The 17,677-nt window shown below is 38.2% G+C and overlaps 1 protein-coding gene across 1 annotated transcript in view; it reads left to right on the top strand.

Annotated features, from left to right (window-relative positions):
• Window positions 1–17,468, top strand: part of LOC110451833 (peroxidasin-like) — a 42,884-nt gene extending 25,416 nt beyond the window's left edge. Inside the window, exons 9-14 of the mRNA XM_021500044.1 lie at window positions 1,706–1,807; window positions 4,320–4,791; window positions 5,339–5,560; window positions 10,089–10,276; window positions 14,703–14,802; window positions 17,218–17,468. Coding sequence (XP_021355719.1) covers window positions 1,706–1,807; window positions 4,320–4,791; window positions 5,339–5,560; window positions 10,089–10,276; window positions 14,703–14,802; window positions 17,218–17,290 — 1,157 coding nt within the window. The 3' untranslated portion in view covers window positions 17,291–17,468. The remainder of the gene's footprint in view (window positions 1–1,705; window positions 1,808–4,319; window positions 4,792–5,338; window positions 5,561–10,088; window positions 10,277–14,702; window positions 14,803–17,217) is intronic.
• The last annotated feature ends 209 nt before the right edge of the window (window positions 17,469–17,677 follow it).

Genomic DNA, 17,677 nt, shown 5'->3' on the forward strand with positions numbered 1-17,677 from the left:
TTTTAATCTAGCTGCGATAATGTAGCTTTCTGACGACGAGATAAAAAAATATATATATTGCGTCGTCGCGCCAGAGGAAGCCGGGTATTCATATTTGTACTAATTTAAATCTTGTATGCAAAAACAAACAAAAAATCGTTTAATTGAGCAATATAATTAAATCATACCATTTTACTGAACCCGGTAATATTATAAATTATGTAAATCTAAAAGCGCACGTATCTCATTTGACCCCGATCACGAGTACCGACAGAGTGGCTATCACAACAGTTAACCCTTGTGAGGCCTCATGACAAAATCAAACTAACCAGTCACTTATCCCTTCCTTTCGCATGAACCACTGTATAATTATAGAAACACAAAGTAAACTCTCTCCGATACATGCCCATCGACATATTAAACTAAGTTCATCTGTGTTCAAACTCAGACAAAGATACTAGCGAGGTTAATAGTTTTAGATATTTATTCATAACATAAACAGCGCTAGCATTTCTGTCGATTCCATTTCAGCTTAACCAGCTATCCGGAAGAATACATGTATCGTACTAACTGCTAGGGCAGTTTTTTTCTCCTTTGAATACTTCCCACCTGTAATAATGATTCCGTAATGTACTCCTTGCGCTATCTTTTGAACATTTGGCAACTTTTCGCTTCGTAGCTGACACGGTACAACACTTTTTTTTGGCTTACTTCACACGGGCAGTCATTTTGTTTACAAAGAAATGGTGTGCAATGCGCATGCGCTAGTAGAGGGAAATCCCTGAACAAAACGTTGGTCAGACAGGTAGAAATACCGATGATTATCTTAGATTTTATCATTTTTATGAATCTATTTCAGCCAAATCCGATCGTTATTTTCCATAAGGAGTCTCACTTGATATGTTTATGTAGTATTTGATATAAAAAAAAAAATAGTTACTTCAGCGTGATGCCCCTTTAAGTTTCAAATTCATTTTAATCCGTTGAAAATTACTCTGGATATCTAGCGGACACTGTTCGACAATTGAATAAAGCGGCATTACTGTGTAAATTACACTAGGATAATACATGTAGTAGTTATCGTACTCGTCTGAAGTTTCTTGATAATTAACCTTCCTTTGATGATTGACCCTAATCTGTTGCAAACTACTCTAGATAACAAGCGGATACTCCTACAGCGATTGAATTAAGTAGCATGACAATGTACATTTGAATATTACAACGGATGTTGATGGTTATCGAATCTTGTGAGCTTTTGTGGTATTCAACATTCCTATGAAGTTTGAAGTTAATGCGTTGAAAATGACTAGAGATAAAGAGTGTTTCAGAATTTGAAAAATGGCTATCACTGTAAATTTTGATAGGATAATAGTAGCTATTAAACCTGTCCGAGTTTTTGTGGTAAGCAACCTTCCTTTGAGGTTTGAAGTTAATCCGAAGATTTCGAGAGGACATCGTTTTAGCAATAGAATAAAGTGGCATAACTCCGTTAAATACGGTCGGTTAGTGGTTCTTTCCAAACACGTCCAACCTTTTGATGAATCAACCTTCCTCTTACATTTGTAAGTTAATGCAATGGAAATTGCTCTAGATATCGAGCAGACACCGTGCGCGAAAACCCACAGGAGAGACGACCAAGGGACGCTACCCTACGAACAAGGTTTATTTGCCCTTTGGAAATTACTATGTTGATGGAAATAACACGTCATACTTTTTTTTACTAAAGGCAAACTGTTGGAGAAAAGACCTGGCTTCCCTCCTGAGGATACAGACCCAGATGCATGTGTTAAGAAGTTCACTCTTGAGAACTATTACTGTCCTAAGGCTGGTAAGCTAAATAGTTTGGTTTGGTTAAATTTTCTTTAACGTCCTATTAACAGCTCAGGTCAACTAAGGACGTGCCTCCATGTGTGTTGTGTATGCGTGCTTGCGTGTGTGTATGCAGGGGACATGATATGTTGGTGTGCTTGCTTCCTGGTGATAGCGTAGATATAATGCCGCCTTATAGCGCTATCTCACTGAAATACCATACCGAAAGCACCCATCACAGCTTTCCGTCTGGTCACATACTGACAACGGGTGGACCAGTTGTTTTCATTCCCCTAAATGTTGAACGTTAAGCAGGGAATAACAACTACCATTTTTAAGGACTTTGGTATATCCCGGCCTGGGGACATGAACCTATTGCCTTCCTCACCTGGGCGAACGCTCAAAATAAAAGCAAGTTAGAAGTAAAAAGAAAGATAAAAAAATCCCAAATACTGCAATGGGTGCAGCATATTTATTTCTTCAGTGGGTTCACACATTACTCGCCTTCTAAGATATATGCATTGGGTAACAGGCTGGTTTGGTTTGGTTTAACATTGTTTAACGTCCTATCAACAGCAATGGTCATGCAAGGACGGCCTCCCATGTGTGCAAGATGCGTGCGTGTAATATAGAGTGCGTGTGTAGGTTGGGAGGCTGTGATATGTTCGTGTTTGTCTCCTTGTGATAGCACGGAATTGATGCCGACTTTTAAGTGATACCTCACTGAAACATACTGCCGAAGACAACCAGCAGGACACCCTACCCGGTCACAATATACTGACAATGGGCAAACCAGTCGTCCCACCTCTAAAATGTCCCGGCCTGGGACAGATCTCATTGCCTTCATTACCTGGGCGACCGCTCAACTTTCAAGCCAAAAGTAATGTGTTGCCAAGCAAGGCGTTAGGACATAAAAGGTAGTAATAAGTTGAAAGAAAGATAAATATCTCAAATGTTAAGCAGGAGTAGAAACTACCATTTTTAAAGACTCTGGTATGTCTCGGCCAGGGGACAGAACCTTCCTCACAGGGTCGAACGCTCAACTAAAGGTCAAAAGTGAGGCATTGTCAAGGGAGACATTAGTAAAAAGAAAGTTGTTTAGAAGGAAGAGAAAAAATAATATCCCAAATTTAGTCGCCTCTTACGATCATGCATGTATAATTCTTACGCCCTACCTGCAGGTACGTCAGTGGGTAACAGCATGTGTATTCTTTTCCCGATCCCCAACCTGCAGGGGTTTAGCTAAATAGAAGCACAATGAGTAATTTGCTCCTATATAAATATCCATGTTTTCTGTTTTTCAATCCTTAATAGACTTAAAGTACCGAAGTTAATGCTGAGGCTGGTCTTCTTTTTCACTCCAAGCGAAGCCGTTCACAATCCTTTTTATTTTATTTATAACAGTCATTAAAATAACAAGAGGCACAGAGGGCCTGTATCGCTCACCTGGATAGCTAAGTAACCATGGCAAAATATTCTCCAAACGAGATCCAAGTGCTTGTAACATTTCTGTATTAGATTCTTATGTATGGTTATGGGGTGGGAATCTCAACTGTTTCATAGATGTGACTCAGAAACTAGGTCCCTGGGGTTGTGGCCAGATCCCGGGATCAATTATAAAATTATGACTGCATTCGTCTCTTTATGCCCAACAATTGTATTTATACATAGTTTGGGGATCTAAACCGTTTCAACGTTATGACCCAGGGCCTATGTCTCCAAGCATTCAAGCATATGTGCATTCTTCTTTTTATATTCAGCAATTGTATATATGTTATAGGGTGGGGATCTCAACCATTTCAAGGTTATTCACTTTTTTGTGGTCCCGCCCCTTAGCCCGGAGGTCAGCCCCACCATTTGTACACTTTTGAATCCCCGCCTTCAATGAATGCTTCCGACCAAATATGATTAATATTCAGTGCATGGTTCTACAGAATAAGTCGTTTAGAGGAATATAGCCAAATTATTCACTATTGGCCCCGCCTCTCAGCAACACCATTTTTATAATTTTGAATCACCACAACCAATGGATGTTTCCAATCAAATATGGTTGATATCCGTCATGTAGTTCCAGAGGAAAAGTCGCTTAAAGCAATATAGCTAAATAGCCTTGTTTGGCCCCGCCCCTCAGCCCCCTTGGAAGTCACGCGCACAATTTGTGCAATTTTGAATCCCCACCATCAATGAAAGCTTCCAATCAAATATGATTGATATCCAGTGCATTTTTCTACAGTAGAAGTCGTTTATAGCAATATAGTCGAATTGCCCCCTTTTGGCCGCGCCCCTCAGCCCCCTGGGGTTCAGGCCCACCATTTGTAAAATTTGGAATCCCCACAACCAAGTCAACTTTAGTTAAATTCCATGAGTGGTTAAGAAGTCGTTTAAAGAAATTGTTGACGTACGGACGACGGACGTCACGGTATGACATAAACTCAACTTGATCCTTCAGACCCGTGAGCCTATACTAACCATGGAAAATAAGTGTTTCGTTACACAGTGGATACCTTTTTTTTTTGTTTGATAATCCGCAGGAGATAGAAGATCCAGCGACATCTCTCATCTGACCGTTTACCATGTTCTCTTTTTGAGAGTTCACAATGATCTCGTTGAGAAACTGCAGGACATGCATTCCAATTGGAAACCCGAACGGCTATACCAGGAGGCGAGGAAGATTGTTGGTGCGATCCTTCAACAGATTACCTATAACGAGTGGCTTCCTCTCTTCATCGGACAGGACATGATGAGGAAACACAAACTTACCCTTGGGGGACCGTTTCGGTATGACAAAAATCTGAATCCCTCTATAACTAACGAACTCGCCACTGCGGCCCTTCGCATCGGTCATACCCTGGTTACAGGCTCCATGAAGCGAATGAACAGTTCTTTCGACATAATGGAAGAACAACAGAATCGAAACGCATTTTTGGACCCTTATCTAACCTTCAGGAATGCACCAGAGGTCATGAGGTGGATGACAACAGCACCAGCACAAAAGAGCGACAGGTAGAATGATAACACATTATAATAATTATGCTAACATCTTTAAATAATAATTATCATATACAATGCTTTCACCTTTACAAAAAATCATGTTGATTAAATGTGTTTGTAGTTTTAATAAGGGATTCGAAAAAAGAAGAAATATGTAACATAGTAGCTTTAACATTAAAATACAACAATAGTTCTAACATCTTTGAAAATGATGATAACAAATATGCATGTACAGTTTCGATAACGAGGTAAAATGTATAACGACGTAGATTATAATTCTAGAACGTTTGTTTTTGCAGAAATGCCTTTACAAAGTGTCACTCAGCTCCTATTGCAATATTTTACCTTCAAATTTCAATGATGCTGTATAATAACATTAAAGTGCAAACATGTCTTTAAATCGTCAAACAATGGAAAGCAATGTTTTTATCTTATTTACAGAGATGGGAAATATAATGTATAACTTATGGTTTCACAATCACCAGATTGCAGGGATATTTATCGGTAACATGGTTAATGATTCAAATTGAAAACATACCAGTATACACTTTATTTACAGGTTTATCAACCTCGACTTTATCGATTTCCTTTTCTCCAACGTGGATGCGTCTTCCCCTCTTGATCTGATGTCATTGAATATCCAGAGGGGGCGTGATCATGGGTTGGCTTCATATGCGGACGTTTATGAGAAATGTGGCTTTGGGACTATTGATGACTGGGACAGCCTGAATCATCATACCCTTGACGTAAGGGAGGCTCTGAAGAAAGCGTATCCTGGCGTGTAAGCATCCATTAATATATAGAAAGATTTTTAAATGGATTTTATTTCCAAACAAAACACTTATCTATATATAGTATAGTACAGAAGTTTGTATAATGAAACCAATCGCTTTTGTTTCCCAAAATAGAGGCCACTAACGCAAATCCCCAATTCATGCACGTAATGGGCTTGTCAGTTGTGCGGGACTAAAATTTTAATTCTGCTACGTACAGTTGTGGGACCGCACAACGCACCAAAAATGGCGTGCGCACACCGTGCATACATCGTTCACACACCGTCCGCACATCGTCCACACATGGTGCGCACAACTGTGCGATTTAGCAATCGTTCGCCCCGTTGTGCGCTTCTCTCCGCACAACTGTGCGATTTGGTATCGTTTGTAGATCAAAATTACGGAATGACAAAAATACGGAAGGCTTGTATGCGATAATGTACACTGTGTATATATCTGTAATTTCTCATCCCAATAATCAAGATTATACAATTTCACAATGCGTATTACACAGTATTACAGTGACCGTTAGGCTGTCAAGAAAGGGTTTGGCTCCAAGGTAACAGAACAGGTAAATAACAATTTTATGAGTGTCCGGAGTTTTACCTGACCAGTGCCTGACACACAGAGCTGATATGCGATACCGTTTGACCGTAATAAAAAGGATTTGTTATTTGCATTCGTTTACCTATATATAGCTCCCCTTCACCTGGATTTTCACACCCCCGGCCTTACCCGACGAGTTACGTAAATGCCCCAGGCGGGGAGAAAACTACGGTCCAGGTACATGTACACAATGGTTATGTTTACCTGTATACGGGGTTGTGTTGTAATTTTACATGTGTCGATTAAGTTTGTTTAAAAACACAGAAAACACAATTCCTAAATATAAGAATTTATAGACAGAAAGATAAGTTTATAGATGTTGCTAGAATATAGAAACATACGTAAACATCAAGTTTATATGTTTAACAAGAAACCGTATAAATTGTTAAGGCATTCCTCAATTTACACCAACCACGATTGTTATCGCACAACGTCCGTCCATCGTGCGCACATATGTGCGCAAGCAATGATCGTTCAGCTTTTTATCGTTCGCCCATCGTGCACACACCGTTCACACACCGTGCACACATCGTGCGCACACCGCACATCGTGTAACGTTGTGCGATCCCACAACTGTAGTAGCCATATGCTCAAAATTTCACGATGGCAAAAGTCCCTGAAACAGATAGCAAGAAAATGTTACCCTGTTTAGATAATAAATAATAGCTAACAACCTGCAGGTAGGAGATTTGCAAAAAGTAAATATATATAATATAGATCATGTTGCACACTCGTCTGCGAGACAGTAAAGCGACTATACCTGCTACAATCAATATACTATTTGGGATCTTTGTATTTCTCTGTCCAATACTTCATCCCAGCAGGTGGGGGATCGGGAAAAGAATACATCTGCTGTTACCCACTACATGTATAGTAGTAGGCGACTAATGCGCGAACCTCGTGCAGAATTGGGGATTTGTATTAATGTCCTCTATTTGGGGACACAAAAGCGACCACAATAAATCTACTGCGTCCATTGTAATATTTGAGATATTTATCTTTCTTTCAACTTATTACTACCTTTTATGTCCTAACGCCTTGCTTGGCAACACATTACTTTTGGCTTGAAAGTTGAGCGTTCGCCCAGGTAATGAAGGCAATGAGATCTGTCCCAGGCCGGGACATACCAAAGTCCTTTAAAATGGTAGTTGTCACTCCCTGCTTAACGTTCAACATTTAGCGGAATAAAAACAACTGGTTCACCCGTTGTCAGTATAATGTGAGTGGGCGGAATGCTGTGTTTGGTACCTTCGGTATGGTATTTCAGTGAGATAGCAATATAAAGTCGGCATCAGATCCGCAATATCACAAGGAGGCAAGCACACAAACATTCCATGTCTAATGCATACACACACGCAAGCAAGCATACACTACACACATTGAGACACGTGCTTAATCTACTCCTGCTTAACGCTCAGCAATTTAGGAGTGGGACGACTGGTTCACCCGTTGTCAGTATAATGTGACCGGGTGGGGTGTCCTCCTGGGTATCTTCGGAAGTATGTTTCAATGACGTAGTACTACAAGAGATCCCAGAGGGATCTTGGTTCCCACCATTGTACCATCTTCATTAGTTCTTTGTCAGTTCGATATTTTCTCTTTTTTCCTCTAATCTGTTTGATCGAGTCATGTTAACAGTAAAAGCACCTTGAGGTAACTTTTCATCTAAACTTAATACTGATGTGTATGATAGCCAACCTTCAAAGTGAGTTTGTCATTTCACATAGTTACTAGTACAGTACTTAATGTGAAAGAAATAGAATCGATTATTGTAATATGAGAAAGATCTGCTTAGTTCGTGCTTTAGCCGGTTTTTTTTTATGATCAGTCTCCAAATATAACATGCACAACGAGGGGTCAAGGGGAACCTACATATCAAATTTGAGAAAGATCCCTGAAAATATTCCTGAGAAATAGTACTAACAAACCTTCAATGTCAAAAATCGAAGATGGCTGTCGGTAGGCCATTATGTTTAACTGATCAGTTTCAAAAGTAAACATGAACAATAAAGGATGGTGGGGAATCTGCATTGGCTGGCTCAAAATATATTTTTTGGTCGAGTAAAAAATTGGAAGCGCTGGCCCAAATGACATATTGGTGGCCCAAATGAATTTGGGAAGAAATATTTCCACAGCATTTAACACAATGCTTCAGCACATTTAAATTACATGTAACATGACAATGTTTGTAATACGTAAAACAGAATAAAACATTATATTTTTAATTCTTCAACCCGAGTTAAAACCTGACATGTTCCCCAAAGAAATACACAAAATTCGCACCTCAAAGAAGACACCCTGGCTTTATTTTATATAGAAAATCTGGAGAGAAAAAAAATCATCACATTTTCTAAGTCCCGGACAGTTTGATTCAAATCGAAGTAATGACAACTGAATTATGTACTGCCCCCTAGTTAATGTGGAAGGAACTATAAGTTCTTTTATTCATAAATTTTTCAACAGTCACCCAAACTATTGTTGTTGGGCCTGTGACTACCTCACTTTTGACAACTTTTAGTCGTCCGAGCGAGACTTTTAATCGCCATTGGCGAGCGGGAGACCGTCCATTTCAGGCACTGTTGCACAGCTAAGGACCAAGGGGAACCTACAAACCTTCACTATCAAAATCCAAGATGGCTGCCTGTCGGCCATGTTGTTTATTCGATAAGTCTCAAAAATTGCCCTGCACAGCTAACCTACATATCAGATTTGAAAAAGGATCCCTTTGCTACTTCCAGAGAAATAGCGATAACAAACTTTCACTATCAAAATCCAAAATGGCTGCCTGTCGGCCATGTTGTTTATCCGATCAGTCTCAAAAGTTGCCCTGCACAGCTAAGGACCAAGGGGATCCCTGCAGTACTTCCGGAGAAATAGCGATAACAAACTTTCACTATCAAAATCCAAGATGGCTGCCTGTCGGCTATTTTGTTTATCCGATCAGTCTGCAGAGCTAAGGACCAAGGGAAACCTACATATCAAATTTGAGAAAGACCCCTTTGTTACTTCTTGAGAAATACTGATAACAAGAATTGTTTAAGGCGGACCACGGACCACGGACGCAGGGTGATTTGAATAGCCCACCATCAGATGATGGTGGGCTAATAAAGTTGGCATCAGTTCCGCGCTATCACAGGGACACAAACACGAACATATCGCAGCTTCAAAAAACACACACGCATGTATCTTGCACACAGGAGAGGCCGTCCTTAAATGACCCTAGCTGTTGATAGGACGTTAAACAATACTTAACCAAACCAAACCAATCCACGTCCTTAAATGACCTTATCTGTTAATAGGACGTTAAACAAAATTAAACTGTCCAATAATTTGGAGTTATCCCAGTCAACATAGTTATCCAAGTCAATCACATGATGTTGACTGGGATAATAGCAATCTGTTCAAGCGGCAGATAAAGGAAGCCATCAGGATACGCCGCAGTTGGCCAGTTCTAGTTCGAGATGAGGCGGTTCATAGACTATCGCACATCTATGACCAAGTATTGAACAAAGTGTAGCTGAATTGGGTCATTTCGGTATAACAACTCATTGTACATACGCTTACAACGTAGCCGAATCGACATCGATTTGTGGAAAACTCGTACGCTTCACTGGTCATTTGTCTGATGAACGTGACAGCGTACATACCGTACTAACCATCGAAACGTCACATATAAACACTAGTTGGTTGTGCTTCATCAATCCTTGCACTTACCATTAAAACATTTCGTATAAATGTTCTTTCGGTTTACTTTGTTTTCATATCCGTTACCTTATTTTGGTGAACGAGCAAAATAAACATCTTCTGAATCAATTAATTTTGCCAGTATTCATATACAAGATCCTATGATGATCGGATCCAACGTAAATATTAACGTTATTCACTAAACTGCACTGTATTGATATTGTTAATATATACTTTCTTCCATAGGTCGGCTAAGGACATAGATCTTTTTCCAGCTGGAATATCAGAGACGATTACTGATGAAGGCGGCCAGTTAGGTCCAACATTTGCTTGTATCTTTGCGGACCAATTCAAACGTATCAAGTTCGGTGACCGGTTCTGGTATGAAAACGATAAAAAAGCAACTCCAGGTTCTAAAGCCCCATTCAAGAGTTGTAAGTGCATGTTATTTTCTTCTTCTTTTGAAAAATATTTTGATCATTGAAATATTATTTACTTGATACTTGAACAAGAGGCTCAGAGAGCCTGTATCGCTTACCTGGATATCTAAGCATCAGGGCAAAATATTGTCTAAATAAGATCCAAGGGAATGGGCCAGACCCCTAGGCTAATCCTTGTAGCATATTATGTATTAGATTTTTCATGCCCAGACATTTTATGTATGCTTATGTGGTCGGGTTCTCAAATGTTTCCAAGCTGCGACTAGGTCCCAATGGGTTGTTGCCAGACCCGAGGATCTATTCTAATATCATGACTGCGTTTATCCCTTTATGCCCAGCATTTCTATATATAGTTTTGGGATGGGGATCTTAACCATTTCGAAGTTATGACCCAGGGGTTAAGTTTGCAAGGGTGGGGCAGATCCCGGAGTCAATTATAATATCATGACAGCTTTTGTCTCTTTATGCCCAACAAATGTATATGTAGTTTTGGGGTGGGGATCTCAACCGTTTCAACGTAATGACCAAGGGGTAAAGGTTCCAAGGGTGGGGCAGATCCCGGGATCAGTGCTAATATCATGACACCATTTGTCTCGGCCCCACCATTTGTACAATTTTGAATCCCACTACCTAGGGATGCTTCCAGTCAAATTTAGTCAAAACTCCAATCAGTGGTTAAGAAGAAGTCGTTTGAAGAAATTGTTGACGGACGGACGCCACGGTACGGCATAAGCTCACATTGGTCCTTCGGACCAGATGAGCTAAAACTGATCAGAACAATATTAAAAATTTGCTGTCAGGTGGGGTACTGTGCTGGGGCCCTCGTCATGATATGTCAGTGAAGCAGCACTCTAAATTTAGCATTAAATTCCTCACATAGTTACACATACTAAAAACCTGCAAATAAGACACTTTATATAAAAAATATAAGTCACCTCTCTAATTAATCGACATTCTGCACATTCTACGCAGGGGAGTTGAAGGAGACCAAAATGTATTTGCTGTTCTGATTACAACACTTGAGATCGTTTTCGCTTCACGTCTTTCCTGCCTTCTTTAATTTCGATATAGTTTCTTTTTCGGTCGGTGGCGTTGTCTCCCTAAGATGTGAGGACGTTACACCTCAAACAAAAGTAAGGTGGTGTTAAAAAGATTGAACATCAACATTAGGAATACCGGTTTGGATTAGATCCAAATTGTCACAATTAGTTGTGTTAAATATAAATGTCTATACGTTGCATATACAAATACATTGATGACTTATTTCTGACTTGTACTCGCTAGGACATGTAGTGTTGCAGTATTAAGACATACCAGAGTCTGTAAAAATGGTAGTTTCTTCTCCTGCTTAACGTTCAGCAATTTAGAGTGGGATGACTAGTTTGCGGGTTGTCAGTATAATGTGACCGGGTTGGGTGTCCTACTGGGTGTCTTCGGCAGTATGTTTTAGTGCGGTAGCACTATAAAGTCGGCATCAGTTCCGCGCTATAACAAGGAGACAAACACGTCCATATCACAGCCTCCCAAAACACACACGCATACACTACACGCATGCATCTTGCACATAGGGAAGACCGTCCTTAAACGACCATAGCTGTTGATAGGATGTTTAACAATACTAATCCAAACCAAACCAAAATTATTGCAGTATGACAGTATGGCGGTTAGCAGGAATATTAAAGGGGCTATTTAAAAAATGACAACCTGAAAATCGAATTTATACTGAAAATATATATCTCTTAACGAATATTTACGTGGTTTATAATGACATGATCTGAAGCCAACCTTCAGTGTGGTCAGTGTTATCTTTTGAGAAAGCCAGTTATAAAAATAGCTACGACCGAAATAGTGCAATATCCGGACCTTTCAGTGGGAAGTAAACATGTATGTCGACCGACAGCAAAATGTCAGTTTTGAGTCTGATTTCACAGGTAACACATTCTTGTCACTTTGAATTTACACTATACATCGCAGCCAAGAATTGTAAGTATCATAATACATAAATCTAATCAGACATTTCTGTTAAAAGTTGGATTTGAATAAAAACAAACATGTTTAATTAGAGTATGCAAGCACTGAGAGGGTACCGCAGGGAGAATTTCAAACTGCAGAAAGTACGATATCAATAGGTTTAGACGTAAAATAGATTTCTAATCTATAGCGATGGTTGAGATGTTGTTTGGAAGATGCCCTTGATTCGGATTCCGAAGAAGTTAGGTGAAAACACGAGAATTCACCTTCTCTCCTCGGCTGGAAAGATATTTTTGTTAGCTAGAAATTCACTGGCAGCTATTGCTAAAACGTACGGTTGTACATTTAAGGATTTCTTCATTACTGATACACAACGCTTAAGAAACATCGTTTCTTCTCAATTTCTCGACATGAATTGTTCACAAGGAGTATCAAACTATATAATTCTGAAAAATTCTGTGATAAGTTTATAAAATAAAAATAAACCTTACTTCACTAAATTGTTCCTTTAAAGTGATGTAAAACATTTCCATGTTGTGACAAAGGGCTTAACTAGGACAAGACATTTCATTCTTCTAAAGAAGTCCTATATTCTTTTATTTTTTACAAATTTGACCGCTGTGTTTTAAAGATTGAAATGGTCATCTTTGTTCAAACCATTCCCAGGCACCATCTACAGAAGCTTACTCTTATGGCAAAATATAATAATTTAAGGCATTACGGTCCTTCAGTTGAAGTTGTTTGAAGGTTGAAATTGAAAATAAATCATTTTTATCCTTAAACTTGTTAAGACTTTACATGTACATGAACCAACCAACAAAGCTACCATCAGAATATATTTCGGGTCATCAGGAGCATTTGTTAAAAGATGTTGGCATATTTAACCGAAATGACCTTGAATGTAGGTGTTTTTATTCGGAAAGTTTTGAGGATCGTTTCCATGAAGCTATTCGCTAAAATTCAAGCATCTAGGCCAGTGTTATTCGCAAACTTTATGTGGCGCCATTTAAGAAAGCTACCAGCAAAATATCAAGATTATTGACCTTTAGGTTATTTAGAAGAAGTCGTTAAAAGGAAAAGTGTATAACGGACAGACAGACGGTCAAACGACTGACGCTGTGCTATGACTCAAGGTGAGCTGAAAACTAGACACTGTTGTTGTCTGGTACTAAATGAAGGACGCCTGCAGTTGTAAGAGATGCATGTTTTGCTCTGTTGTACGAGAAGAATATTGCTACATGTATTTTTTTTAACCACTGTTAACATTCTGATGGGACGGATTTTGTTATGGTAAGCATCCGTCTGTCCGTTCGTTCATATATCGGTTTTTGCAAGGTAACTTACTAAAGAATCGATGTATTCTCGCAATAGTCGGTACATCTGAGGCAAAGTTTTAAGTTGAGCAAACTCGGTGTTTAATTATTAAGCATACTGTTCTCTGGTTGGTCAACCGCCACACTTCCGTTTCCGCAAGATAATTTGCTTTTTTTTTATATATAAAACCTGGTAAACGTGTATAATATGCAAAGACTGGGGGAAAGTGTGAAGTTAAGCAAAATCCACGCATAATTAGTTAGTGTACTACACTCCTCCAATTGGTTGGCGGTTTCTGCAGAATAACTTAGGAAAATATGACTGGTTTCTTGTGTAACTTGGTCTATATTTATATTACAAAAAGCCAAAAACTAAGTTTAATGTGAACCAAATGAGCGTATTTATAGCATATTGCCATCTGATTCGTCAACAGTTTCCGCACATGACATGATTCTGATAAGTCAATATCAACACTAATCCTAAAGCATATTTGCTAGTTATTGATAAGCAATTTTCTGGTTATGACTGATGTAAAAAGGAACGAATATTGGTAAAAATGGTCATGCCAATGTCTATTTTCATGGTTTGAAATATGGACAAACGGGAACTATTCCTATTCAAATCAGCCCTTTTAACGGTCATAACGATATATGTATAAGTCACCTTAAGTTCGTCAAGTAAAGCAAGTTTTCTCTTTTCACTAAGTCCTATTAACATTAAAATATGTTTACCTACTTAAAAACTGTTCATCTGTTCAGTAAGATATAACTTACCATAGCAACTTTATCTTTTGACGTTTGTCTTTTACATTTCGTTCTTTTAATGTAATTTCCTTTATCATGGTTTATCTAATTTTTATTGACCTTAATAACCTCTTCTGTGTTGGTTGTACAGAACTTAAGGTCCTATCAACAGCTGAAATCATTGATTGCGTTGTTATTGCATGAACAAAAAATCGAACTCGAAGATTTTTTAATTATTTTCTTTGTATCTTCCCTTGTTTTATTTGGAATCGAAGGTTATCAAAACAGTGTTACTGCTTAAGGTGCAAAGCTCCTATGTTGCGGCACACTTTCTTTGTTGATATTCCGTATCTATAGTTTTCTTATACATTCTTTAATTTATACATATTCAGCTCAAATTGAGGCAATTAGGGAGGTGAAGCTATCCAAACTGATCTGTCAGCACTACGGCCTAACTGAAATACAAGAGGATGCATTCATACAACCTGGAGTGTAAGTATTCTTACATAGTACTGTAACTGCAATCCATACCAAAATGATGATTTGTTAAGGTCTTTTCCTTCCCTAGATTCTGCGAAAAAATGTAGTTTTTCAATGTTTAATGTTGGTGTATGTTTTTGTTTATTCGTGCGTGCGTGTTTGTGTGAAATACAGTGAAAAAGGAGTAACACTGTTAACTGTACAGAACTAAAGCAATAAAATGGGAGGCAATGTGTCTTAACGATTTTTTTGGTTATAAGTAGGTTGTTTTATATTTTGCTGTGACGACGTGAAATCTAAAAGAGAATCAATACAAAGCAATGTAGTAATATTTACATATATGACATTGATTCGCTTAAGAAATAATAATTGGGTCTGGCCCGCTTTTATATAAAGTTACAGCAGAAGAATCCAAAGCTTCAACCAGATCGTAACCTGACCTTAAAATCGATAGACACAAGGGCAAAATATGAACAAAGAATAGATTTACATCGAGAAATTGGTGTAAAGTAATAGGGTAATAAGACCATGATGTCTAAAAGGGTCAGGCCTCCCGCTTCATCGACAACATTCGCAATGTTTTGGTTTTATTTTGTTTAACGTCTTATTAACAGCCAAGGTCATTTAAGGACGCGCCTTCATGTGTGTTGTGTATGCGTGCATACGTGAATGTGTGCAGGATAGAGAGGGTATGTTGGTGTAATTGCCTCTATGTGATGGCGCGGATCTGATGTAAAAATAAAATAAATATCACATCCTCTGAGCCGTGGTTTATACAACGAACCAAAAAGGTACACAAATGAATTTAAAAAAATATCGACGATGATATCATACAAAGATATAGGACTTTCCCCTATGAGATCAATATAGCGACGACCATAACATCTTTCCAAAGTCTTATTTAACTGCATCTTTGGAAATCCCGTGTTATATGAGTGTGTCTAACAGCAATCACATCCATGTTACTATAACATCAAAATTGTTCCACTTATAGTACTCGTTGTGGTATCCCGTCCCTGTTGGTCATAAGTCAAATACAGGTCAGAAAACTGGCACAGAACACTTATTATGGAATTTCCTTATACTGATTATCCTTGATAAAAATATCCTGTTTGCTCACTCCACTTAAGCTCTTTTTCTTTATTTTCTTTTGATATGCACGTCAAAATATTTTAACAACACTTTCATTTTCGCAGGATAAGTTGCTGAAATATCCCAAGCATATTATACAACGATTAAAGCCTGGTTAAAAGTTGACCTCACATAAATAACAATCATATTTACCTATGATTGGGTTATAGTTTTTGCACAATAATATTAACTTCAATGTTTATATGTCCAAAATAAAGGCTAAGGCCGAAATTTGACAAAATCTCTGTTGAAAATTTGAAATAATTAGCATTAACTGCAGCTGCTTTCAGATAAGGCCACTTAATTTCCGCTTAATAATTATTACTTGGTTTTGATGAATCTTGGTAATAATTTGTTTTACATGAAAACAAAGGTTGGGTATTTAGACATAGTCGACACGAATACTGTACTCTGATTGATGGGAATTTTCGCAAAGATAAGTGAATATATTATGACTGGATTGTTGTTAAAACCTGGTCAAAATATACATTATTTTACTGAATTTATCAATTTTCCCCATTTCCAAGTGGCCGGGAAAAATTCAATTCCTTGATAAAACGCATCTTGATGTTTCCATTAAAGAAAATAGCATATTATAGCCGATCATTGTTATCAGATTTATAGAAACTAAGCATTTTTGCCCGTAACGAGTTTTAATGTTGTTATGAAAATGTTCAACGATTCTGAACATTAAACATAGATTTATTCTTTGTATTTTTCGTCTCAATTAGTAAATGATCTTGTCAGAAGCGTCGTCAATAATTTATCTTTTTCTTGTAATGTTTTAGAAAATATGCGGTCATCTATCTTGATAGATATGATGAACATTTCACTTTGTGAAAATACAGTATAATTGTCTTACGTTTTTTAACCGTACAGGTCACACATGAGATAACAAATATAGACCTACTGTTATCAACTTTAGGTTGTAATGTGTTGGAATCCCACACTCTCTGGTGGTTTGCTTTACCGTCCTCCATCTGTTGGCGTTTTGATTTTAGGCTTGATAGGGTTAAACGTCCTTTTAATATGCAAGCATGAGTGTAATTGTACAGGAGGCAAGGTACTATATGTATTTGTACAGGAGGCAGGGTACTATATGTATTTGTACAGGAGGCAGGGTACTATATGCATTTGTACAGGAGGTCGGGTACTATATGTATTTGTACAGGAGGCCGGGTACTATATGTATTTGTACAGGAGGCAGGGTACTATATGCATTTGTACAGGAGGCAGGGTACTATATGTATTTGCGATAGCGCAGATCTGATGCCGATTGTTTGTTTTATTTTCCAGTGGTGATAGAAAAAGCTGTTCAGATATACCTGGACTTGACTTGACCCCATGGACCAAGGAAGGGGAGGATTGATGTCCAGGCCGTACTCATCTATGTAGAAGCTTACCTGTAGAAACTTAATAAAGTAGTATGCTTTGATTGCAAATGCTATGCTATCAGTTTTTATAACAATATTCCAGCTTTTTTTCTTGTCTAATACCTAGTAAATATTATGAAGCATGCAAAACGATTTGAAATAAAGTTTATTTGAAATCGCCATCTGTATTATTGTTATGAAATAGTACATGCACTTTTAACACGTTTTGTTCAATAATGATATTATTTCTTGTACATAACAAAACCATACCTTTGTATGTGTAGAGTTTAATATTCTCGCAACAGCCAAGGTGTCATGAAGACCGATGCCCATGGAATCCTCACCAAAAAAGTATGACATAAAATGAAAAAGAAACTTTCACG

This window comes from Mizuhopecten yessoensis, unplaced genomic scaffold, assembly GCF_002113885.1.
Source record: "Mizuhopecten yessoensis strain PY_sf001 unplaced genomic scaffold, ASM211388v2 scaffold6211, whole genome shotgun sequence".
NCBI lineage: Eukaryota > Metazoa > Mollusca > Bivalvia > Pectinida > Pectinidae > Mizuhopecten > Mizuhopecten yessoensis.